General features: G+C 36.9%; 1 protein-coding gene across 1 annotated transcript in view; it reads left to right on the top strand.

Annotated features, from left to right (window-relative positions):
- Positions 1–27,712, top strand: part of CFAP54 (cilia and flagella associated protein 54) — a 249,277-nt gene that overhangs the window by 145,502 nt on the left and 76,063 nt on the right. The window contains exons 41-49 of the mRNA XM_081060278.1: positions 835–1,029; positions 2,748–2,835; positions 3,121–3,330; positions 6,226–6,292; positions 7,889–8,071; positions 11,490–11,576; positions 16,558–16,680; positions 20,912–20,965; positions 25,876–26,083. Coding sequence (XP_080916404.1) covers positions 835–1,029; positions 2,748–2,835; positions 3,121–3,330; positions 6,226–6,292; positions 7,889–8,071; positions 11,490–11,576; positions 16,558–16,680; positions 20,912–20,965; positions 25,876–26,083 — 1,215 coding nt within the window. The remainder of the gene's footprint in view (positions 1–834; positions 1,030–2,747; positions 2,836–3,120; positions 3,331–6,225; positions 6,293–7,888; positions 8,072–11,489; positions 11,577–16,557; positions 16,681–20,911; positions 20,966–25,875; positions 26,084–27,712) is intronic.

Genomic DNA, 27,712 nt, shown 5'->3' with positions numbered 1-27,712 from the left:
TTAATCCTGCCTGAAACACTGCTGGAGGCAAAAATGACAAAACTGAAGCTGTCTTACTTCCGGCACATCATGAGAAGGCAGGGGCCTTTGGAAAAGACAGTAATGCTAGGAAATATAGGCAGCATCAGGAAAGAGGAAGAACAAGTATGGGATGGACTGACTCCACTAAAGGAGCCATAGGTGTGAGCTGAGCAGGGCTGGTGAGGACAGGACACTGTAGACGTCACTCATTCACAGGGTCGTCAGAGAGCCAACTCAAAGGCAGGTAACATATACCAAAATATTCTCAGCAGTTTATCCCTAATCCTTGGACTATAGACAATTGCTTCTGTCTGTCTGCAACCTTTGACTACTTTCCTTAGAAAGTAGTGTGTTCTCTGATCTTATAAGAAAGAGGCAGCTCTTTCCCACTTTTCCCCCTTATATCAGAACTACCTATGTGTTGCTTCTATCTCAGAGGTCTCTGTCCCAGAGACAAACCAACGTCTTCCAGATGGAAGCTCTTAAAAAAAGGCAAACCCAAACAATGTAACTTCCACCAATCCCCACAGAAGCAAAGCATTATCTCAACATTTACATTCTGGCAGACTGCTTCTCTGTAATGTTCTTTATTTAACAACTTGACTCTAGAGCCCATCCATACTCTTCTGGGCTCTTCAGAAATGATTCTAAGTTGAAGGAAACAATGCCCCTCAAACTGCAAATAAGCCTCAGCTATATATTACAAAACCTTTCCTTTCTTGTCTATTTCCATTTCTTCTATTCCTTTCTTCCCAATCAGTAACCTTTCTTTTTCTACTCTAAATTTCCTTTTCATTTTTTTCATGAATTTAGGAGACAAAGGGGATATAAACAATTCGAAATTTACTTCTGGAAAGGTGGAATTTTGCCTGGGGACAGAAGAGATGCATATGCCCACACCCCCTGACCTTTCTCAGGAACACTTCAGAGTTTTCAGTTCAGTGGAGAAAAGCAAACTTCCCTATTCACAACTTGGACTTGTAATTTCTTCTTATTATGGAACTATTGGTAAGATTTAGTATTATGCATTCATTGTCAATATTATTGTCTGCATGAATGTTGAGATTACATTTGGCCTTTACATGTTATTGTTACGAAAGAGCTTAAACAGAGGCTCTTTCATCAGACCCTTGTAGCAGTGATGTTACAGTGTCAAGACAAGATGCTTCTAGCATCTCCTGTTACCCATTTTCCCAGCCTGGCTGTCACCATTGCGAGATTCAAGGCCACCCTTCTGTCCATTCCTCTTTAACTGTATCTGTGAACTGCTTGTTGGGATATGGCCACTGTCAAGTTCTTTTGCTCTGCCCCAGCTGATTTCATTTTCCTTGCCTTTCCCCTTGATTTGGCTTTTACAAACTCAGCAGTATATACTCAACCCATGCTGTAGATCCAATGTGTCCCAGTTTTATAACAGACATTTTGTAATTTCCCCTTTACTCCCGGAATAAAATTTATGTTTATTACAGTCTTCCTACATGTTTTGTTTCCCCCAAATCCATATGATGCTCTAAATATAAAATAAAGGCTAAGTCAGACAAAATCACTTTGTAATAAAAGAAGCTATTGTTTGCATGTAAGTACTCAAGCAGTAGAAGGTACAGTGAAGCAGCCCAATGCTCATATCTTGCATGTAGGGTCCCCAGGAATGTGACAGCTGCAAATGCAGAGTGGTTCCGGTATGTTTATATTGGTGGCACGTAGTAACCAGCATTGTTAATTTTGGTGACATGATTTTCTAAAATGGCAAATAAATCTAAATAAAGATCTGAACAAAACAGAGAACTACAGTGAGTGGTTGCATTTCTGGAAAATTTAGAGCAATTGGAAAATATGCACATATGCCCTTTTTATGTGTAAAATGAAGTTAGATATTAGATAATTAGAAACAGGTTTCTCACCTTTTTCTTCACTGAGGGACAAGGTCTGTGCATCACAGGCCATCTGGTTTCTCTGGTCTTTACCCACGAAATACCAAGAGATGCCCCATTGGACAACAAACGAAAAACCTTTCCTTAGATTTTTAAAATACCCTCTGGGGACCAGAGTGCCCTCATTGGAAACCATTGCCATGTTGGTTGGAATTTTTTGGCTACGTATCCTTGAATGCATGCATTTATCAGAACACCCTCCATGAGAAAAAAATTGAGGTGATATTAAAGATATGCTTTTTTTTTTTTTTTTTTTTTTTTTTTTTTTTTTTTTTTGCGGTTGGGTAAAAAGAAAAGGAAGAAGCTGATAGGCTGTGATCTTGTCACATCCAGCTCAGAAACAATCCTTTGAGGCTTCCCATCTGCTATAGGATAATGTCCACATTTTTCCATGAGGCATTCAGAAGCCTCTGTAATCTTACCTCTACGTCCTTCATCACCCTCCCAGGAAAACCATACTCCAGCCACACATGTCATTTCCATATGCACCCAGCCCTTGCACACCATTTCTGCATTTCTCTTCTCAATCATTTCTACCTGCCTGACTCTTATTTTACTTTCTCCATTTTTCCTACCTGTTAGATCCAATCTCCCACTCTGCTATATTCAAATAGAAAACATTATTTGCTCTTTTTCTCTGTGTGTGTGTGTATAGTGTGACATTTGAAGGCACTACTAGTTTGCAGTTTGCTTATGTACACAGTTAAGGAATAATGCAGTTTCAAATATTTTGTGAATATAAAGGAAATATTTTCCAGGAATTGATATTTGTTCTTTTACTTGATTAAAATACAGATGTTCTCCAAGCCAGCAATCAAAGAAGTCTTAAAGTTCAAGCGTTGCATGAACTTGGAAGTCTTCTTGTCTTCGCAGGAAAGAAAAGGTAGATTTTTAGGAGTCTATAGAATGAGGGAGAAGTTTTTGTTTGCTTGAAATTTTTTTTAAAATTACTGTGAAAAAATACCGTCTTTCATAAATTTTAGTTCTTCAATAATATTGCTACATTTTACTCATCGAATGCTACCTGAGAGACATGGTTATGAGTAATGTATAAATGGTATAGATTTTAATTAAAATGTTTCTTTAGTATATTCGCTTTCCCTTTTGGAAACATTTAATGACATAGGTCTCAGAAAATGTACTGCGGGATTCTCTGTTTCTGTTTTAGGGCTGCTTTTAAATGTTGGTGTCAAGCTCTTGATGACATATTCAGAAAACAAGATGTGCTACATACATGGAAAGAGTTGGGCACCTCGCTCACCAGTGCCACCGACAGCTGTTCACCTCCGGGTTCCAAAGACTACAGTGAGGAATTTCTGTCAAAAGTTGGCATTTGGGGATGTTTGCAAGGAGCGGTCATATCGGCAAAGATAGCCCAGTGAGTGTGATGATGGAATGACCTGCATAATAGCTAATAGCTTCCCTTTGTGGGGTGCCCACCTGTGCCAAGTACAATGCCATACCTTAAACACACTGGATTCTTGCCGCTGTGTCCATATCATAGAGGGTTATACCATTTACATATTTGTGATGTTTATTGTTTATGGCCCTCTCCTCTTTCTATAAAATACCTCCCCCTCCAAGAATATGAGCAGCACATGGGCAAAGATCTTTGTTTTGTACACCGATGTATCCTGAGTGCCTTGGAGTTGGCATTCGGTAACTACATGTTGAATGAATTAATGTGAGAATGGACAGTTGGTACGGGAGTAAGAATAGTGCTGTGGAGGCAGCCGCCTTGGGGCTAATTCAAAAGCCTCCTACTAACTCTGTGACCCCTCGGCAAGTTACTCATTCTTTCTGAGCCTCAATGTCCTTATCTTTAAACCCTGGTGTTTTGACAGTTACATGACAAACTGTATTAGTTTGCTAGGGCTGCCACAATAAAGTACGGAAGACTGGGTGGCCTAAACAACAGAAATGTATTTCTCACAATTCTGAAGGCTAAAAAGTTCACAGAGTTGGCAGGGTTGGTTTTTTCTGAGGCCTCTTTTATCATCTCTGGATGGTTGTCTTCTTGCTGTGTCCTCAGATGTCTGTGTCCTAATGTCCTCGTTTTATGAGGGTACCAGTCATATCAGATTATAGCCTATCCTAATGACCTCATTTTAACTTAATTACCTCTTTAAAGATCCTATCTTCAAGTATAGTCACATTTGGAGGTACTGGGGGTTAGGAAATCAGCATATGAATTTGATGGACGGAAAGGGAAGAACACAACATTTAGCCCATCTCACATACCATATTAATTTCCTACTGCTGCTATAACAAGTTACCACAAAGTTAGTGGTTTAAAACAACACAGATTTACTATCTTATCGTTATGGAGGTCAGAATACCTAAAATCAATGTGTTGGAAGGACTGTCCCTCCAGGCTCTCTAGGAGAGAATCTGTTTCCTTGTCTTTTCCAGCTTCTAGGGGCTGCATTCCTTGGCTCATGGCTCATCTTCTGTCTTCGGGACCAACTGTCTGTCATCTTTCTCTCTCCTCTCTCACTCTTCACCCACCCATTTCCACCTATCTCCTTCTCTGACCCTCCTGCCTTTCTTTTATAAGGACCACTGTGATTACACTGAATCCACCTGGATAATCCAGGATAACCTCCCCATTATAAAGTCCTTAATTTAATCACATCTGCAAAGTCTTTGGGTTTTTTTGCTATGTAAGGTAACATGTTGATGGATTTGGGGAATGAGGATGTGGATATCTTTCGGAGGCCATTATTCAGTCTACCACACATGACATGTGAAAATCTATTACAGTACCTTATATCTGGTTAGCATTCACAAATATCTTAAATGTTTGATTATTGTGAAAAATTTAAGAAGTATGGAGGGAGTAGAGGTACAGGTTTCCTTCACCTCTCCAGTTACATTTTTAGCTTATGTATAGGGTGTGGGCCAAAACTTGAACTGTTCAGTATTTTGAACTGAACAGCAAATTAAAAAAAAATAATAACTAGTTAATAACCACATTGTTTTCCGGAAATTAGCATCTTTGGGCAGGGGAAGTAAGAAATAACTCATTAAAAAGTATTAAACAGTGCAGTTTTTAAAATTTTTGTCAGGTTTGATCTTTTTTTGCACATCTGGAAAGGAATGCATCCTTACACGCATACGCGTGCACACACACACACACACACAATCGACCAATCAATCAATCCCCACACAAGTCTGAGCTCATGACTTAGTAGAGCTTGGCAGCAGAGAATACTACAAAAGCTGAGAAAAGCTCACTGTAGCATTCCTGCCACTGGGCACCTCAGCTTCTCTGAGTCTCTGAAGTTATTATCTCCTGATTTTCAACTGAAAGTAATTTCCTGGTTATCCAGCCGGAGTCTGACTTCCACAGGATATATGATGCTACAGGGGCTTTGGCTGTTCTTGGAGACTCCTTGAGTAGAAGAAACTCTTCTCCCCACTCTCTCATAGACACACAGAGAAGCTGAACTCAGACATTAGTTAATTAAGTTAATATAGTACAGATGACTGGTTTTATCTAAATAAGACTTAGAAGAAGGTAATGTGGTTGATAACTGCAAATGTGAGTTTCAAGACCCATATAAAGAAAACTCAAACTCTTCTAAGGGACACAAAATGAGATGGTAGTAACTTCAGAGACATCACCTTAATCTATGCTAGAGAGACTTAATATCATCAATGTGTCCATAATGTACTGCTGGAGAGAAAATACACCCATCTTTTGGAGGGAATTATTTAACCATACTCATCCAGAACTTTAAAATTATGCATCTCCTTTCCCCCCAAAATTCCACTTCTACGGATTTATCCAGTAGAACTAATAGGACAAGTGCTCAAAAATGTAGGTACAACAATGTTTATCTTAGCATTGGAAAACATCAAAATGGAGATGACTGTTTTTATATTATGGTACATACATATGATAAAAATATTAAAGTTCTGTAAAATAATGATGTAGCTCATTATATACATGAATGGAAAATTTGTTTATAAATAATACATATTGCATAATTCTAGTCTTAATGTGTGTATATAATTATATATAAAAAAAATCTAGAAGGATATTGACCAAATTGTTACCGGTCAGTAATCATGTTTAGGTGGTAGGATTATAGGTGACTCTTCATTTTATTTTTTGTTTTTTGGTGTTCTAGATCTTATATGAGAAAGTAACACTTTTAGAATTGCAAAGACTATTATAATTTTGGAAAATCTATGAGTATTAGAGTTCTATTTATATAAAAACATTTTTGAAAAATCGTCTATGAATCTATTTCTTTTTCTTATTTAGATTTATTAAGATGTTGGATGTTGAGAAGAGAACTGACTGTTGCATTTTGTCTGCATTACTTTTTCAGGTAACACTTTATGTATATCTTTCTACAGTAGCATGACCATTCACTAGTCAGTAAGTTTATCATATTCACAAAATAAAATTTCTACTTATATTCAGGTAGGAAAATAGCATGAATCTTGATTAAATATCATAAGCTCATCTTTCCTTCTTTGGCTGAACCTGTGTGGCAGTTGCACCTCTAATGTCCAGCAGAGTCAGTTTTTCCATTAGACTATGGAAGAAGGAATTTTACAGATAAGTCAACTGAGTCTGCTGTCGTTAGTAAGATCATGTTGCTAGTGAGCAGCAAAGTCAGTCTGTTTGGCTCCAAAGGGTTGCCATGGATTACGTCATCTCTAAATAAAGCTTTGCTCAATTGCATGATATACCATATAATGAAAGTAAGAAATAAGTTGATGACTACAGAAGTACATAGAGTGTTTGCAGTTCTTAGGATCTGGATTTGACTCTACTGAAGAAGAAAGGAGCTTTTATCTGAAATACAAGACATTTTCAGATTCAGAAATGTAGCCGGGACCTTTTCAACCTACTAAAGGTTCTGTTTACTTTGAAGGACGGACACCCTTGCTCTGTGTATCAGAAGAGTCTGATAGCTTAAGAAATCTGGATAGATAAGATCTTTGGAAAAGGCTTCTCTGAATGTAAGGCCAGACTTTTCAATTTTCTTATGTTCCATTCACCTCTTGCCTGTGCTTCAAAGAGAAGAGGTGCATGTGGCACGGGTGCAAAGGGAATGATTACCTGATTCTCACTCCTTATATTGCATTTTTTATATTCTGATACTCTTTGTTCAGAATGCTGTTTATGTTTTAGGAAATAAGTATAGTTGACCCTTGAACAACAGGAGTGTTGGAGGTATAGTCGAGAATCTGCATATAACTTTTGACTCCCCCAACACTTAGTTGTCCCTTGGTATCTGCTGGGGATTGGTTACAGGGTTCTCCACAGATACCAAAATCTGTGGATTCTCAAATCCTCTATATAAAAAAGCATAAATCAATACATATTGTCAGATTTTCACATCCATGGATTCCCAACTGCAGATTGAAAACAGCACAGGTATTTATTGAAAAAAATTCGTGTGTAAGTGGATAATAATCTTTCCTTGTAGGGGTAGGTTAAATGAGGATTAAATGAGATAGCATTTATAAAGAATTTAGCAACATTGTGACAATTATTTAAGACGTCAGAAGGGTAGAAATTTGGGGGAGGAGGGTTATCACTTTGTAAGGGGAGTAAATGTCTAACTATTATGTTGCTTTGTACACCCGAAACTAATACAAAAATAAAAATAAAGAACTTCACAATAGTGCCTAATATAAAATTGCCTCCCAACAAATGATAACCTAAGTAATGTTAATTTCTTCTGAAAATAATAAATATTCAATGACCGTGGAATTTAAAAGGCCCATCTTGAGGAATAAAAGCACTTGCAACCTATGATAATAATATGAATGATAAATACTGTTTATTAAAGGGTCCAGTGTGCTAGGCATGTGCTAAGCACTTTAGGAAGTAATGTATATACTTGTCTTTCTGTTTCATTGTTACAAATGCAATTTATAGCTCTTTATTTCACCTTTTCTTCCATTATCAGGGTTTGCTGAGAACCACACTTCCGCACCCCAAAGCTGAACGTTGCTATGCTCAGTATGAAATCACTCAGCTTCTCCCAGGAATCGAGCTCTTCTCAGATAGCTACAGGGCTAACATATGCTCTGTAGTCGCAAGCCTGTATTACATTATACGCGAACTGCACTTTGCTAAGCAAAATATCATAGTAAGTAATTTGTAAAAATCAACAAATCTAATTCACGGTGGTATTTTTTTGCCCCACTTAGCTTATACTTTTCAAAATTTGCTAATATTCTTTCTTGTTTAACATTTAAACTCTATATTCAGGATTCTTATCTGTATTTCACAATGAAATAAATTAATATCATAAGATTCTTTCTTTGATGTTGTTTGCATCGCATTTTGCATTGCATCCACAAGCAATGTCTATTTGATTTTGTTCTCTTTTTACTGTATTTTTTCTTTTTCTTTTCTTAAGACATGTGGTGACATTGATTAGAATGTTTAGTGAAACATTCTCAAATAGAGGAATCTAGTACACATGTAACTCACTACAGTAAGTCATGCATGTCATACCATGAACAAAACTATGAGACTATTTCTTTATTGAGATAAATTTACCTTTGGGTCTCTTGTCTTTTCTTTGTTAAGGGTGCATCTAAGTGAACAACCGATTCTAACCGTGAAAAAAAAGACAGACACTTCTTAATATCCTAGGAAATAAAAAAATCACGCTACAACTCTCTTTTCCTTTGGGGAAATGAATCTCTCTCTCTCTCTCTCTCTCTCTCTCTCTCTCTCTCTCTCTCTCTCTATATATATATATATATATATATATATATATATATATATATATATATATATATATATATATTTGGTGTTTCCCTGAAAATAAGACCTAGCCAGACCATCCGCTCTAATGCATCTTCTGGAGTAAAAATTAATATAAGACCTGGTCTTATATTAAAATAAGGCCAGGTCTCAGGGTTTTTTGAGAATTACTTTGGGGAACTTATTCAATAGTGTTTGGGGATTTTGTTGGGTATCCGATGGACATGTGTCCTGTTTGGGAGACCACCTCAGGGATGCTGTGGATGCCTGGTCATGGCATTGTACACCAGAGGCTGGACATTAATGAATGCCAACTATAATTTTATGTGTATAATGTGATGGCTCGGTGTGAGGTCGGGGTGGTGGTGGATGGGGGTGGGGGGTTCACGGTGTGAGGGATGTAAAAATAAAATAAAATAAAATAAAATAAAACTATAAAAAAATAAAAAATAAAATAAGGCCAGGTCTTATGTTCTTTTTTGCTCCAAAAGACGCATTAGAGCTGCTGGTCCGGCTAGGTCTTATTTTTGGGGAAACACGGTATACATACATACATATATATATATATATATATATATATATATATATATATGTATATATATATAAGTATATATATAAGTATACAAGTGGACACTTTGGTCAACACTGCTCAAGCACTAATTCACCATAGTCAGAAGTGTCTGGACGCTGATAGTAACCACTTTGAGCACCTTTTGTAATTGCAGAAGTCAAACGTGACTTGTATTCATCTTTTGTTATTGGTATATATTATTACAATTTTAATACAGTTTTTTCCTTTCTTAAAATGGGTATACATTTTTGACACACACACACACACACACACACACACACACATATATATATATAATGCAAGCAGCTTCAAATTTATATATATGTATATATATGTATATATGTATAACTTCAAGTTTATATATATATATATATGTATATATATATATATAAACTTGAAGTTGCTTTCATTCTAAAAATAAGTTAGTATGTCCTGTTGGTCATTTTGTATTTTCCTCCTTTATCTTGTTTTTCCTTTTTTCCTCCTTTATGCCATTTCCTTTATTTTTGTATCTCTTGTTTCCCTGTTTGCTCTTTAACATCTATTTTGTCTCTTTTTCTGCTTCTTTCTCTTTTCTTCATAATTTTCATACCTGCTTTCTTTTTCCCATATATTGTTTTCTATTCTCTTGTTTTAAATTCATTCTCTCTTCTTATATTGAAAAGATTTATTTCTCCCTGCTATGAGTTGTTAAATTATAAAGCTATGTGTTAAAGTGAAGAGACTGATAAATGCATTTAACACTTGGCAGATTTGGCAAGAAATTGTTTATTAGAAAAAATAACAAAACGGTGCTCCTCTCATTGTTACAGGGGCTCATTTCTGGATTTAGAAAATAGTTCTATCCCTTGAGTAACCTTTAGCTGCCTTGTCACATTCATATATAATACATACCACTGCACTGGAAAAGAAATGAGACTTTTTCTCTCTGAAGCTTAAGAAATTGAGAACATTTTTCTGAATAATCGAGCAATTGGTAGCAATAAAATGGTGTGGTTTTATTTCTTACTAAAGAAAAGAAAAATCTCAAAGGTAATAGACAGCTCATTGTTTCGTGCTGCATTAATTGTAGAAAAAGATATTGTGTTATGTTTGTAGCACATAACTGTACAAAAATGTATTATGTTTGAAATCATTTAAGATCAGTTCTAATCCTTTTTAAAAGCATTGCTATTAGCAGCTGCCAGTTGACTGACAATTAGAGTCTCCTTAGCTGAACTTGCAGGACATAAACAGTTTCCACTTTGTATCACACTACAGAAGCAGAAGTCTGATGGTTAAGGAGACTGATGTCACATAAAAAGTTTGCTATGGGATCCACTGCCGTGGAATCATGGGAAATATTCTGCTAATTAGTAGGAATCCCAAACCTCCTTCTTGCTTTATCTCCCCTTAGTGGGGCAGGAGCCAGCTGTCAGAACTGAGCTTCAGTTTGGAGTTGAGATCTGGAGCTGTTCTGAAGTCTAGGCAAAACTGTCCCCTCAACAGCTGTCTCTGACTGGAGAGTGGCTAGCTCAATTGAAATATTATAGTCTTTAAGCCTTCACATATAGCCATGATTTCCAGAAGTGTTGAACTTGGAGTTAGTTCTAGTAAAATAAAAATATTATGTGAAGCGTAAGCTTGGGTTTCAATGAGTAGAATATATGCTCTATGAAGGCAGGGATTTGTTAGATTTTGTTCTCATTCAACAGTGCCTGAAACATAGTAGGCATGTTATAAATATTTTTTTGCTGATAGGGATATTCCAATTGAATACAAATAGCAGCTGACATTGAGGTGAATAAGTAGAAGCTATCAAGGGACGTGGCTATGAGTTCCTTTGCTTTGAATTTGGCATTTATTTGAAAGCTCATTTGCTAGAATGTTTCCACAGGCCTTCGTGATTCATGCATATATATTGAATTAATTTTTTTCCAGAAAGATAAATAATTGCATTTTCACTTTTTCAATCTTAAAAAGATGTGAAACCTAGGGTTTGGGTACCGAGTGGCATCTATTTGGAACTGTAAGTCCCTGATAGCACATTAAAGTTCTGATAAAATTATGAAGCATATGCCAAGTAGATCATTTCACTTATACCAAACACTATAATCTCCTAGCATGGAAAAATCAATCACTGTTTTGCATAACATTTCCTATATGATTTGGCTACGTTTTATTATTATGTTATTAACTTGGTAAAATGTGTTTTAAAAATAAAATGTTTTTCTGTTGATAGGTTCTGCCTCTCCTTGCATTGTACCAGTATTTTGTTTTCGGAATTTGCCAAGACCTAGTCAGAAATCTAGAAGCAAGAATCCTCAAGGTATGTAACAAGCTTTTAAGACATTTGCCATTCTTGAACTATTAAAGATATTGTCATGAATTAATTTGGTTCTAATATTCATAATAATAATAAACTGTTAATAATACGGTATTATACTGATATTAAAAAAAAGAAAAACTTGCCCGTCATTATAATAAACTATGAGAAAGAGCAAGTTAGAAAAGTTATCATTTTACGCTTGGGCCACAGTAAAGTGAGAAACAACTCCACCTGATAACAAGGCTCACCCAACATCAGTCAGCCTGGAGATGACCACTTCTGAAAAATTGGTTTCCTGGAAGACTGGAGACTAAAGAGTCAGTTTTCTGATGTTTCTGTGAATTTTTTTTTGCTGAGTACACTTATGTATATCAAGGCATACAAGAATTTTTCATTGCACTGACACCAAATTATGATTAATTCTGGAACCTAGAAATCAGCAGAGGGTCTGTGCCTTCATGATTCACGTGCAGTTGGCTTGAATCCCACGTGGAACCTCGAGCACCTCATTTTCTCTGCCCCTTTTCCTGGTCACCTATGGTCTCAGGCTCCCACTGTTGTTGAATTTGTTTTGTCGGCAGATCATCTCAACATCCAGGAAATTTGCTTACTATTCTGCACTTCCTCATCTCTAATGTGGAATTCAACCCTATTCCATATTAAACACACACACGCATACTCATTTACACATAAACCATAAACACACACAGCACATTCACCGAAGGCCTTTATAACCCGGTATTATATTATATTATATTATATTATATTATATTATATTATATTATATTACATTATATTATTATTGTATCATACTGGGTCTTATTATAGTAAAATAAGACCGGGTCTTATATTAATTTTTGCTCCAAAAGACACATTAAAGCTGATTGTCCATCTAGGTCTTATTTTAGGGGAAACACGGTATATTTGACTTTACTGAAAATTGGGAACACAGGGAAATTTAAGTCGAGGCAAAAAATTTTTTAAATAGAATTTTTGACATTTCTGAACTTAAAATATTTCTTGGCCAACATCTCATGCTTTTGCTTCCCATACCATGGCTTAGTTAGCTGTGTGCTGGTAAGTGATTCACAACTCATTCTAAAAAAAAAAATAAGAAAAAGAAAAAAAACCTCTGATTTGTAGCATTTGCATTTTCCATGGTGTAAATGCTCTCATGATAGCTGACTTCAGCCTACCAACTGGGCGTTACTGACTGTAGAATGTGGAATTGGGACAAGATTTGCACAATTAGCTCTTACAATAGGGAGGGAGTGGGCTCCAGCACACCACTAGCTTAACCCTTCTTCTCCTTTTTGGGTAATGCACTCTATCCTTTTTCTCCAAATCTTTCCCTTTTTCTAATGAGGGAAAATTAGACTTCTTTTAAACTGGTTTCTCCATCCAGATTTTGCCCTTGGGCCTATATTTTCAGACCCAAATATTCCATCACATTCTGTTTCTAAATAAAGACAGTACCTTCCCTAAGAGGAATTCTGGTGCGGACTCTTAATATATTTTAACTCAGGAATAAATAAGTTATAAATGAGAATTTCTGGATCACCCTTTCTGAGTTAATTGAACTCTTAAGAGTTCTCCTGCTTTTGAATTCTAATAACACTGTTTTAAAAATGCATGCAAGCTTTTCTTTCTCTTTGATTGCAAAATTCTTGAGGCTTGGGCCTATATTTATTCATCTTTTAGTTCTGTGTCACATCTTGAGTAATACATTTATATTCTTGATATTCAGTAATTAATTACTGAATTGAATTCGAAATCTATAGACATTTATCAAGGACCTACTATCCACACTCTCTTTAGTGTTTAATGGGAACTTACTTAGAAGATATTTGGTAACTATTTATTACTTTACCTCTGAAACAACATTTATTGAGTACCTCCTAAATAAAAGCACCATGTTAGTAACTCTAATCAAAGAAATGTAACCCATGGTCCTTGTTTCTAAGGATGTGAAAATAGGGAAGAGGAAATGACATAAACACAAGACAATAACGTGTGCTCCTGCCACTTGGTCGTTTCTAATTGAGGATGATGAGCACCGTCTCCAGGAGTTTTAAAGAGCGAAACATGGCTTTGGGTTTCTAGGTTTCACTACGGAGATACGATTCAGGCTTGAGAAGAGTAGAAGTAACTGAGCAGGAGAGAGGAAGAAGGGGACATTATTGGCAGACAGTAGTGTGAAAGATATAGAGGTGAGAAAGTATTGATTTGTTTAAGTGGTTCACTTAGACTGGAGTGGAGGTTTTGTGTAGGGAGGTTGGAGAAGATAACATGAGAATACCAGAGGTCTGTGATGTAGAGAATGCGAGGGGCCCAATCTTGAATTCTAGACTGAGACATAATGTGGAGGCTGAGCAATGGGAGAAATGAGGGGGCTGTGCAGTCAGAATTGGGTGACAGTTTTATTGTGGTCTGTGCTAAGAGGCAACCATGGAAGGGTCGTGATGACCATTAGTAACATGTCAGAAGGAGATCAGGAGAGGCACTGAAAGAAGAAAATTTTTAGTTAAATGACTATTTTTTTTAAATTGGATTGTTAACACTTGACAACTGTTTTTATACTCGAGTAGCTTAAAAGCCAGTGAAGAACTGTTGACCCCATTCTGTAGCTTTGGGTTGGCAGGGAGAATTAATTACAGAATTTTGCTCAGGAGAAGGACGTGATCAGTTGTATCTGGTAATAGTGTCAGGAGCAGACTGAGATGGAAGTGAGATCTTACTGGCATAATAGGACTGAAAAACCCAACTAGGGTTTTAACAGAAGTAATGAAAAAGGGCAACCAATGGTTCCTTCAAAGGAAGGAATGACAGCCTCTGTGAGCAGAGTTTGCCTGACCTTTCTGAAGTAAATTGGGGTCAGTGAGTTTCCACTCACTGAGAGAGAAAAGTCATAGTTGGGAAACAGCAAACAGTGATGTTTTGACAAATCAAACAGCAATGGATCACCCTGTTCAGTTTCTACAGTGTGCTAGTGTCTTTCAGGGAAAGCTTTAAGACCTCTTTACGATCAACTTGTCTGGCTTCACTTTAGAACTGCTAACATCTTGAAAGATTTGTAGTCTCCAAATATCCAACATTCCTGGAAAGGGTACCTATCATTTGCTCTGTATTTGTGTGAGTGAAGGGTTGATATATGGGTAATTCTTTTTTTGATCAGGCTTGTTTGTGTTCATGGTGTTTGTCATTTCTGAAAATATATGGTCTATTATTGTCACCATTGATTTTTCAGATGGTCATGTTAGTATGATAAACTGAAACCCAAAGTAGCCTTAACAGTTATAGGTAGTCCATGTATAGCAATCTTATAGTCCAGACTAGAGGAGACTCACCTCACACAGAGATGAGGAAGTGTTTCCTCCCTGGAGCAATGAGAAAGATGTTCGTGGAGAAGTCAGAAAGAGCCTACTTTGATGTGATACAGCACTAGGAAGATTAGAACCCAAGGTGCCGTAGGCCAGAACCAAAGGATGCAACTCAATAGACAAGAAGCGTTCTCTTCTCCATTAAAAATACTCTCCTAATCTTTAATGATTTATTTTCATGTTATTGTCACATCTTGTTTTCCCCTAACTTACCTTCTTTTTATTTCTTTCAAATTTATACACTCGAGATTTCTAAGATAGTGCTTAAAGGAAAAGAGAGAGTAAAATAGGTATCCATGTTGAGGATTAATTGAATTTATTTTTACTATGTCATGTATACATACATCCGTATGTATGTATGTATGTGTATATATATATATATATATATATATATATAATTTTCATTTAATTTTGTATTTCATTTCCTGCTTCCATAATTTATCCTTCTCTATTCTTTAGAAAGTCACTAGATGTCTTCAAAATGTAAGTTAGGTTAGGGCCTGCCCTGTTCGAACTTTCCACTAACTTCTTATCACCCAAGAATAAAATCCCAAGCCTCCACTTGGCTGTACAGGCCACCATTCACACCTACCTCTCAATCCTCTTCCCTGCTCTCCCTAAGCTCCAGTCACACAGGCTGTTCTTTAAGCACACCAAAATGGCTAGACTGCTGCTGTCACCATATGACCTTTGTAATCGAGGTCCCTTCACTAGATTTTCACATGTCTCTCTCCCTTACAGCATTCCCAAATCTCTTCTCTTTTCCTCAGGGAAGTTCTTTTTGACCACAGTTTTGAAAGGAACATTTCATCAGTAACCTCTACCCTTTCTCTTACTGTGTATATCTTTATGTATCCCTTAAATTTGGCCATATATATATATATATATATATATCGTGCTGGAATATAAGCTCCAGAGGGCTTGGTGAATAAGAGGTGTTCAATAAATATGTTGGATGAATAAATGATTTTGATCAAGAAATTTTCTTCCTATAATTTCCTGGTTGAAAGTCCTGCTGGATTATATTCAAAATAAGCCATGCACAGTGTATAGTTACTGATTAATTAATGTTGTTGAGTATATGTCTTTAAAATTGACAGTGCCCATTAATTATGGATAAGAAAATGAATCGTTGTCTCTATGTTGATACATTGTGGAGTTCATCCCCTGGTGTGTTTGACTCTCCTCAGAGTGTTAGAGAACATCAGGAGGGTTTTGGTTTGGTTTTTCTTTTAGACCATAATTCACCATGGGAACACAGAAATAAGTTCAATTATTTTTTTAACTCTTCTATGCCTATCATATTTTTATGTGTTTGCTTGTGATGAAGTAGCCACATCTGACAGATGTCCATTGTTTTGAACAGCGGCCTGCTGTTGTTTATTAGCTTCTTATTGAGTCCATTGCACATGTAAACTGGCTTCCACACATACACATGCATCTCCATCACCCATGTTTACTAAACATTAATTTATAACACGTTTACCAACATTAAGCAGAAGTTCTGGATCTCAGTGATGATTTTTCTCTTGAAAGTTTTTATTTTGTAAGTAAAACAAAATGTTTTATTTTAAAAATTCATTTTTTTCTATCCTTTAAAGATAGAAGTCCTTATAGATTTAAGATTCTTTTCTGAAGCCTTTCATGAGATGTCCCAGATTTTTCATGGAAAAAATATGCCTGCCTTAATACCCGCTGGTTCTAAAGCTGCTGGAAAAGTGAAGGTAAACCTGCTGATCTGATTCAAAGCCATTTCTTTACCTTTTGAAGGCTGTGTTTCTAAAATCTAGGGAGTGCGTCCACAAACGTGTATTTACAAGTCTCTGGTGTGGCAGACCTCATTGTAAGCATGGTTATAGCTAACATCAGGCTTTTACAAGGTTTCACTTGTCTGGAATGGAAAGGTGTCATGAGGGGGGAGGGAGTGTGGTCTTGGAGGAGATTTTTACAATGAAATTCTGGATCTGTATTATAGTTATCAGAGACTGTTTCAGGAGATGCATTTTTCAGCCACTACCTGTTAGACTGTTGAGTCTAATCATATAATTTCTGGTTAGTGTTCTTTCTCAGACAGTCTCGCTCATGTTTTATTTGGATGTTTTTGACTTATATACTTTATACGAAAGTGTTAAGCCTGTGTTCAAATTTCTCCTGATTTCTGTAAGGAGAGAACAGTCCTCTAGTTTGTCTCATCTTTTTTGACTTTGGGAAGTTGCTTGCTTAATGTGTATTTGTAAATTGTAAACTGAAGCCTCCTTAAAAATGAATACTGGTGTTTATATTTAAATCAGAATTTAAATCAGAGCTATTATTTTCCTGTGTTTCAGTTTTCATGGTGATCTGGAAATCAGTGAGTGATCTTGTTTTAGGGAGATGCATGGACCCTCATGGGCCAGCAATAAAGAAAATAAAAGGAGATAACAAGTCAGTTTCTTGGGGGAGACTGTATGTGTGAGGAGTGGAACTGACAGACAGCTACATGCTGATGGGATTACAATTTTGAGAACCTAAAAGAAGCTGGGGAATAGGATGTAAGTCTTGAAAATTATTTGCATAAGCTGACATTATATTTACATATAATGCATTCAACATATTCCCCTGAAATACAGCTGCTTATTTCTCAATATGATTATAATTATTGTAATAGGGTAAGATCTACAGAAAATCCTAATAGGGACGCTCAGTAGGCAATAGGATATGTGTATGTGTATATACAAGTATCTGTCTATTTATAGAGGAATCAGTTGGGTTTTATTTAGTTTCTGTGGCATGAATGAATTCATTTTCTTACCTCAGTAAAATTAGCAGTATTTCCTGGCTTGCTTCTCAGTCAACAGCTTTTCCCTATTGTAAATGGTTTCCATTTTGTTATTAAAATCATATTTTAATTTATTTGTGTTTATCGAGAGCTTACTGAATGCAGGTAGTATCCCAGGCATGGGGATGGAGCAGTAAAGAGATAAATAGTTACAGCCTTCCTTGGGGGCATGTTACTATTGGGCAGTCCAGTGAGGAAGGCAAACAATAAACGTATTAAGCACGTAAATGTGCCAGGCAGTGACGTGCTGTGAGCACAGTCAAGCTGAGTTAGGGGAACAAAGTGACCAGAGTGACAGGTGGCTGTTTTTGTCAGAGTGCTTTGGGAAATCTGGGAGTTTTGAGGGTGAAGAATTCAAGAGAACAACCTTCCCAAAAGGAGGAGCTGCAAAGACAAAGGACCTGGGGGAATGCCTGCACGGTGCGGCTGAAGAAAACCAGGGAGGCCAGTGAGGTTGGACAGACAGGAAGCCGAGGAGGAGAAGAGGGCCGGCCCCAGGAGCTAGGTCCTGTAGAACCTCACAGGGCTTGGTCTGATCAGGAGTTTACTCTAAATGAGATGGAAATCTTGCAGAGCTGTGAGCAGAGGAAGGACAGGATAGGTATTCAATTTCACAGGCCTGTTTTGCTTGCTGTTTGGGCTAGACTGTGGATGTGCCTCGGGATAAATGGGGAGACCAGTTAGAAGGCCTTTGCATGTCATCTGAGTGAGATGGGACAATGGTTGGGGTAAAAGTGGTGGAAAGAGTGAAAAATGGTCAAATACTGGGTATGTTGTGAAAGTAGAGCATTTGTAGATAATGGTTTGGTTGTGGGATAGGAGAGAAAGGAGTCAAGCAAGACTACAGTGTTCAACTGATAGGAAGAAGTTTTCATGAATCGAGATGGGGAATACGGCTGGGCAGAGGTGAAACATGTCAAGTATGAGATCTCTAGTAGACATACAGGTGGAGATATAGTGCAGGTAGGTGCAGAGAGTAAATGATCTGGAATTCAGGGGAGGGGTTGGGGCTTCAGGTACATTTGGGGGCATTAGCGTAGAGAGTTACAGTCATGGGACTGGATGAAGTCATCTGGGGACCGAGGCAGACAGGAAAAAGTAGAAGTCAGAGGACTGACCCTTTGGGTCATCCACATTTAGAATCCAGGAAGTCAAGGAGAGAGAAGCCAATTGGGTAGAGTGAGAAACAAGAAAGAGTTTTCAGTGGTTACTGCTTTCACCAAAATAAACAGTTCTGAAGCCAATTTTGACAGGTCAATTCCAAATTTCATTTTTATCAGCTAATTATCATAAGACACAAGTGTGGGTGAATTGTCTCCCAGTGGATTGTGACTTCAAATTTTGTGTTCTCAAAGTTAATTTGCAGCTTCAATTGGGAATTTAAAAAGTGTAATTAAAGAGGAAATGTGTTCAGGATTTATAATTAAAATAGGTACCAATGGTATTAGGCTACAGGCTAGTTATTTAAAGAAAGGATTAATGAATTCGTTTTCAGTTGTAAAAGAAGTACAGTAAGTCCTTACTTAAAGTCATCAGTAGGTTCTTGGAAATTGCAACTTTAGGTAAAATATGTATCATGAAACCAATTTTACCATAATTGATATAAACAAAAGTTAAGTTCCTATGCCATATTTCTGGTCATAAAAACAAATATCACCAGACTTCTAAATAAAGACCCAAGACACTTATAATATTAAATGTTGAAATAAATGTGAGCTATACATACATTTAAGAAAGATTAATAAAAACAAGTAAGATAATGATTTCCAACCCACTTATTCCAATTCAGGGTCATGGGTGGCTGGAGCCTATCCTGGAAGGAAGCTCAGAGTGCCAGGCGGGAACCCACCCTGGACAGAATGCCTTCCATTTCAGGTTGCCCTCATACACATACACCCACACTCACTTGGTTTAGGGCCCCTCAAAAGCAGCTCCTGAGACAAAGATTTTGGAGCAAGTAGCATATTTGAGAGGTGATTCCAGAAAGAATGGTGAAGGAGTGAGAAAGTCAAATAGGGAAAGGAGGAAAACCATTCCAGGAACATTGATGCGGTCACCAGTGTAGATAACCAGGACCCTTGAAGAGACTAGCTAGAACAGTCTTTGTCCCTTATTGGATGCTCCCTCCACTCCCAGCCTTTCCTCAGTGCTCGTGTGGCCACAGAATGCCCGCAGCAAAAAGGTCCAAGTGAAGCAGGATACCATTCATATGGGAGCGGCCTGTCCACAGAAGCTGCTGGTGAGTTCCAGATGGCCTAGGGCATATGGGTGAGGCATCAGTATGGACATCTATGAAGGGGCACCTTTTAGAAAAGGCCTTCTGTACCAAGAGGGATATACCCTCCAGAGTGATACAACAATCTCCTGTGGCAAATAAATTGAATATTTCTTAATGCAACATTATATTTAGAGCCAAACATATTAACAGGCAATTCACTAAAAAGGAAAAGAACCACGAAAAAAGTCCTTCTAAAGAGTATGCAATTTTACCTCAAACTGGTCAACATTTTTTTAAGTGCTAATACTGTTAAAAATTCAGTAATCCTGGCATTTTCATACAACGTGGGTGGAAGTGTAAATTAAGCCAGTCCCTTTCAATTTTCTTAATGTATTCTTATAACCCTGTAATTCTGCTTCCTGAAATCCATCCAAAGGTGATAATCAGAAATACAGACAAAATAGTCACCCCTGTTATTTAAATAGGGCTGTATGGTTGGGTAATGGTGGGAAGTAGTCCTTTTAGATGTGTAACGATACAAAAGAGGTTATTATACTCCGTTCATAGGATAGAACATTACTTTGCTATCAGACTGAGGCTTACGAAGAATTTAATGGTGTGGGAAAATGATTATGATGTAATGTTTAGTGAAAAGGAACATAAATCCATATATACAGTTTTAAAATATATCAAAAAGAAATTGGTAGTAAAGACACCAAAATATTAACATTGATGACCTAAAAGAGTTGATTTATATAATTTTTACTTTCTTCTTTCTACTATACTTGTCTTTTGTGACTAGAACATGTAGTACTTTTACATTAAAATATTTAAAATTTGTTTAGAACACACTGACAGTTTTATTTAAAAGAACACTCAATACTCTTGTTTCTAATGTTAATGTTTTGTATTTTGACAGGTATTTCAATCGTTTGACTCTGGAAAACCTCTTACTCATAAAGAAAATATACAAGTAAGGATAACAGTTTATAAACATTGGATATTTAGTGTGGATAACTTCTGAATCATTTTTATCTATTTGGTAGTTCTAATCTTTGTTTTTGAAAATCCTCTATGTAACATGCTCTTCTATTTCTAATTAAGGGTTATCTCAAAATGCTGAGGCCAAAGGTAAGATTGGCCCCAAGACTGGTCTGGTTTTCAGATTGGGCAAATAGTTATTGTTCCTAAATTTTTAAATTACACATGTGTATTCAGTTTGCTCATCTAGCCATGTCAAGTCTCTAACTTTGATATTTATCTTGATTACTTATCCAATAACGGCTGACTTTGTAAAAAAAGGATTTTGTGTATTTTGTGGTAGCCCACTTGTTCAATTCTGCTTTTACTGGTATCCTTTTCCCTAGTATGAGACTACCTCTTAACCAATGATTTGAAAGGTTTTCTTTTCTTTTTTTATTTAAAAAAGTTATTTTTTATTGAGATGTAATTGACATATAACATTGGTTTAAGGTGTATAACATGTTGATTTAATATTTATATATATATATTTAAATTAAAGGTTATTGGGGTGACAATTGTTAGTAAAGTTACATAGATTTAAGGTGTACAAATCTGTAATACATTATATATATTTCATACTATGTGTTCACCACCCAGAGTCAGTTCTCTTTCCATCACCATATATTAGATCCCATTTACTCTCTTCTAGAGCCCCCCACCCCCTTACCCTCTGGTAACTGCTAAACTATTGTCTATATCTATGAGTTTTTGTTTCTTCATTTGTTTGTCTTGTTCTTTTGTTGTTTCTAGTTTTATATACCACATATCAGTGAAATCATGTTTCTCTACTTCTTGTGTCTGACTTATTTCTCTTAGCATTATAGTCTCAAGATCCATCCATGTTGTCACAAATGGTGCTATGTCATCTTTTCTTACCACTGAAAAGTATTCCATGGTGTATATATACCACTACTTATTTATTGATAAGTTTATATATTGCAATATGATTACCACCATAGAGAGAGCTAATGAAAGGTTTTCATATGACATTTTCATAAGATCAGCTCCTCTAATCTCCCAATTTCTCCTTTTATATGAATTCAACAAATATTGACTAAAAGCCTATTGGAATATTTTTTTTACAAAGAGAGGGCTAGACTGCCCATCTCAATTTGTTTGTTCTTGTCAATAATTGAATGATTGGGATTTAAGCTTTGATGACCTAGTACTATTTAAATAACTTGAAATAATCATTTAAAAAATCTTTTGTCTATCAGCCATCTGTCCACTAGAAAGCGTTAGAGCACAAGAGTGGTAATGCAATCATTATTAAAGGGGGTATGGACAGGTAAGGCGCTCACACAACCATGTAGACAGATATACATAGTTTTATTTTTTTCAATGCTAGAAATAGCTTTTTGTTCCATTAAATAAGGTATTTATCTTCATGAAATAATATTGAGAGACATTTCCTCAAAATTGCTTTATTTTTGTTCTCCTTAATTTTGATAGGAACATATCTACCTTTTATTAAATGTAATCTTATTGCTTTTCTATTGTTCATTTTATTCCACAATCTTCATATATAATTGTGCTTCGGACGATTCATTGTTTTTGCCTTGAAGTTTATTTTAATTTATAAGCAAGTTGCCTGAAATGAAAGAGCTGGTAATTAGGAAGATACAAACACATACACGTGTTTCGTTTTACTGTTTCAAGATCTTGGGATGTTTGAGTATTTATTTCTTTTCAGTCATAAATGCCATGGCATCCTAAAAACACTTCTTTAAGGAGTGGTTTGGGGTATGAAAAGAATGATTGCCTGATCATTTCTTTTTGAACAAAAAGAGACTGACAGTATAATGGAAAACTGATTTCTATTAGCTAATTAATTAAAACAGAATTGTTGGTCTGCTTAAGACGCTTCAGATTACGTTTTACATTTTCTGTATAGAGGGAAGGGGTATTAAACAGCATTACTAATTAATCTCTTTTTGATCCTCAAGTGTTTGTGTGTAATTGTTAAAACTCATTAAATGACTGCTGTGGAGAGAAAAGAGAAAAGAAAATTTCTCTCCCCAGCCCCTCAACCAATCCAAATTTCTTTTCCTAGATCCGGAATGACAACCGTTTCCTAGAACAGCACTTTGTTACCAGCTCAGGCTCATTGATGCTCCATGTCTGGCTCCCCTGTATGTGTTGATTTCCACCCTTAGAGGAGGTTAAGAAAGGAGAATGAACAGCAACAGCAACAGACCTCCCCACTGTCAACATTGCCTCAAATTCTCCCAAACAATGAGATTTTTGTTTTTTAGTTCACAAAAGACAAACAACTTCCTTTTCTTCTAGAATAGCCAGCCCCAGCATCTGCCTTTTTTAAAAAAATATAATTCAGGAAGTATTTAATAAGAGCCTATTGTACGTAAGGCTCACTGTTCTGGTGCTGTCAAATAAACACATCAATCAACAATCCACACTCCAAGCCCTCAGGGAGTTTATATTTTCGTGATCAAGACTAATAATAAATATATAAGCAAACATTATGAGTAAGTAAATCACATAGTATATTACAAGGTGAACCATGCTATGGGGGAAAATAAACCCAGTAGTATGGGAAGAGGCTTGGGAACATGGGGCTAGGTTGGGGGTCATAATTTTAAATGGGGTGACCAGGTTAGTCCTCACGGAGGTGACATTTGTGAACAGACTTGAAACAGGTAAATGTACGAGTCATATGAAATATGGAGGAAGAATATAGTAGGGAAAGGATTCAAAGGCCCTGGGGCAGGATTGCGTAGCATGGGGAGGAAAACCTTGGCCAGTGTGACTAGAGCTGTGTGAATGGTGGAGAACAGGACATGAGGTCAGAGAGCTAACAGGGTGCCAGTTTGAGAAGGGCCTTGTAGGGCCTTTGTAGCTTAGGTTCTTATCTGAACAAAATGGGGAGCGATTGGAGAGTTTAGAGCAGAGGTGTGTCCTCATCCACTTATGTTTTGAAAGGATCACGTTAGCTAACCTGTTGAGCCTACTGTTCCAGTGCAGTCAATCAAACACATTAATCAATAGAGGCAAATTCCCAGCCCTTATGGAGTTTATATTTGAGTGTGTGTGTGTGTGTATGTGTGTGTGTGTGTGTGTGTGTGTGTGTGTATTTGTAGGGGAGACTAGAAATACAGTTTTCAATGTTCAGTTTGAAATATCTGTTAGACATCCAAGTGAAGGTATTGAGTTAGAAGGTGATTATATGTGTCTTGAATTCAGAAGAGAGATTAGAGATGGAGAGAAAGCAGAGAATCAGCATTTAAATGAAATTAAAACCATGAGCTTGATTAAGATCATCTAAGGGGAGGGAGTGAGGAGAGGAAGGAGGACTGATTCCTGAGATACTCCAATATTAAGAGGTATAGGAGAAGAGGAACCAGCAAGAAGACTGACAAGGAGTGGCCAATAGGATGGGAGAGAAACCAAGGGAGTGTGGTGACTTGAAAACTAAGAGAAGCGTTTGCAGAAAAGGAAATGATTAATGGGGTCAAATTTCGCTGATGACTCAAGCACCATAATTGACTGAGTCTTAAACATGCATTTTTTTCATATTTAACATCTCTGAAATTAGAATGAATTTTACTGTTGAAGACATGTGACAGTTTAATTGGAATATGAGGTCATGTCTTAGATTATAAGTAATATGACATGAGGACTAAGAATTGAACATTGGATTTAGTCAAGTGTAGGCCATTGGTGACCGCAACCAAAGGGTTTCAGTGTAGGGAACAAGTGGGTTTATAAGCAAATGAAAGGACAGAAATTGGAATATTGACAACTCTAGGTTGCACTGTAACAGGGAACAAGAATTGAGGTAGTAGCTGGAGATGAAGTCGGGGTATAGAAAGTTTTTGTTTTTTTAAGATAAAGAAAACAGCATGGCTGAGTGCTGATGGGAATATCTCTGTAGAAAGGGGACATTTATGATGTAGAGAAAATGGCTGAGTTGACCAGTGGGGACAGGATCGATGGCTAAGGTGACTTGAAGGAAAGGAGAGCAATGGTGCATTTGCCTGGGTAGCTGGGTGAGACGGTGGAGCTGTGGGGTCTGTGGACACTAATTTCACTGCTTCAGTTTCCTTACTTAAGTAGAGGAAGCAAGGTCATTAGCTGGCAGGGGTAGCAGGGAGGGAGGGTTAGAATTTAGAAACAAGAAGAGCGTGAGATGGTTGTCTAGGAGAGATTGAGAGTGAATGGACCGGGAAAATGTAGAATGATGATGAGGCAGCCCTGAGGTTTGGTCAGGAACTTAAAGTGAGACACTTGTGATTACATGATTTTCTCCAGCCTTCAGCTACTGCAGGGTACAGGTCCCCAAGAAGGTTCATCATTGTATTTTAACAGGGATATGATTTTGCCAAGGAAATGTGTATGCATGGGAGAGGGGCCAGGGAGTTGAGGGTGTGCACAAAGCAGAGTTCTAATGATTGAGCGTGGAATCTAAGCTGAGTAGGGAGCTTGCTTGCCCATCCATTCTTCCTGTTCCTGTCCTAGTAGCTCTAATATTTACTCACGCTAAAGCAGAGTGGCCAGCATGCATGGCTGATGAGCTTTTGCAGTTTCTCTACTTTGATAAAGTGTCTTCTCTCTTGTTCTCAGCACAGGTTCACTCTCATTATATGGCGGGTCTGGGCTTATGAGGCACAGGTCACAAATTGGTGGGGAATGGCAGAAGCGCCATAGAACTGCTGGAATGGTTCTGATATTACATGCTTCTGTCAATAGAACTGCCATTTTTGGTACCTCATATCTATCTATCCCTGTATTCTTTCACTCCAAAACAAATGAAGAGTGCAAAAGGGGACTGAAGCTAATAATATCTAATATCTAAAACATTTTACTTATTTCCATTTTTAAATTCTTTTTTCATTTTTTTAGGCACTTGATGAATTAATAAATAAAGGCTTGCCTCAAATTCTGGTTACAATTGGCCAAAAACATCTCTTAAATAAGTTTTCTTTTGTTAAAGCATACTTTTTAATAAATGTGGCTGCAACAATAAATTGTGTCCCAGAAAATCTGTTGAAAACCGTTTCCCATGGATTTGTTCCCGAGAAGAGCAAAGCAATCCTTCAGAACTTGAAAGGTAATTCTTTTATTGTTTGCTTGCTTCTCTTTCTCCTCACTTTCCCCAACTACTCCCTACTCCACTTTCAATAATCTCTATGAACAATCTAGTATATATTCTTCTACATTTTTCTCTTATCTCAATAGTGACACATATATGTATTTATGTTTAGGTACCTGCATATCCATATCCATTCATTTACCCTCATATCCATATACTTTTCATATAGTATATACATACAAAATAGGATTTGTCATTTATACAAATGATGCGTTTTACATTTTTCTGCACCTTGCATTTCTCATGCAGAAAAACGTCACTAAAACCACTCTAAGTCCACTGCTTTGCTTTGGTTCAATTGGCTTTGTTGTATATTCTATGCTGTGATATCCCGTGGTTACGCAACCGTTCGCCTATTGATATGCATTCATTTTGTTTCTAGAGAATAGTGCTAAAACGCTATATCCATATGATATATAGTATATATTTCTGTGGGATAAGAAATCCATGGATGGGATTTATGGACCACAGCGCATATGTGTTTTTCAACTACATTAGTAGTCACCATGAAAATAGTTGTTTTTTACCATTAAGTATGAGAAGCTAACTGTGGGTTTTTCATATATGTCCTTTTTCAGATAGAGGAATTTCTCTTCTGTTCCAAGTTTGTTGAATGATTATGTCATGATAGAATGTTGGATTTCATTAAATGCCTTTTCTGAGTCTGTTAAGATGATTATATAGTTTTTGTTTTTTTATTCTATTAATATGGTGTATTATGTCAATTGATTTCTGAGTGTTTAACCGATCTTGCTTTTTTTGAGATAAATCCCATTGGATCATGGTGTATAATTTTTTGTGTGTGTTGCTGGATTCTGTTTGCTAGTATTTTACTGAAGGTTTTTGCATCTGTATTTATAAGAGATATTGGTGTGTAGTTTTCTTGTGTTGTCTTTGTTTAGTTAGCATGGGAGTAACACTGGCCTCTGTTTTAAAATGTAAGTTTTATTATTCAGATATGGTGAGGCCAACAGATCAGGAGATAACTGCCATTGAATACGTAGTTTGTTGTTTACAGTTCCAGAGAGAAGGATCATGCCACATCATGGAAAGACCACGCAGGAAGCAGAGAGAGCAGTGAGGAAAATGTGGGCCACACTCTTCCTAGGGTGTCTTATGCTCTGATACTCATCACAGGGTTCTTCCATACCAGTCTCCAGACATTTATTTTCTACCTCTGTCTCTCTCTCTGTCTGTCTCTGTCTCTCTCTCACTGGGAGAAGACTCAGTCCCAGATCTTCCTGCTGGGATTGCCCAATGCTCAAACCCTCCCTTATTCTCAGTTGACCCCCAGCTCCAGAACCTCCTCATGTAGGAGAAGAGCCAGGTAGGTGGGAGTTGGAAGAAGAGAGGAAGTCAGGTGTGTTCAGTCCCATGTTATTCTAGACTCCCTCTTCCTACTTGGCAAACTTAGTCTTTCAGGTGGATAATTTTTGAAGTAATTCCTTGTAGTTTTTTTTTTCTCTCTCTACTATAGGAAGTCTAGAAGCCTGCTTTACCACAGCAGGCAAAGTCTGTGATCTAAATTCCCTCAGTTCTCCCTATCTCAAAATAAGGGCCAGCTTCGAATTGTGGGTGGGAATTTTG

This window comes from Rhinolophus hipposideros, assembly GCF_964194185.1.
Source record: "Rhinolophus hipposideros genome assembly, chromosome: 9".
In the NCBI taxonomy this organism is placed as follows: domain Eukaryota; kingdom Metazoa; phylum Chordata; class Mammalia; order Chiroptera; family Rhinolophidae; genus Rhinolophus; species Rhinolophus hipposideros.
Note: the sequence above shows the minus strand (reverse complement) of the source record. Positions and strands in the feature narration are given on the sequence as shown.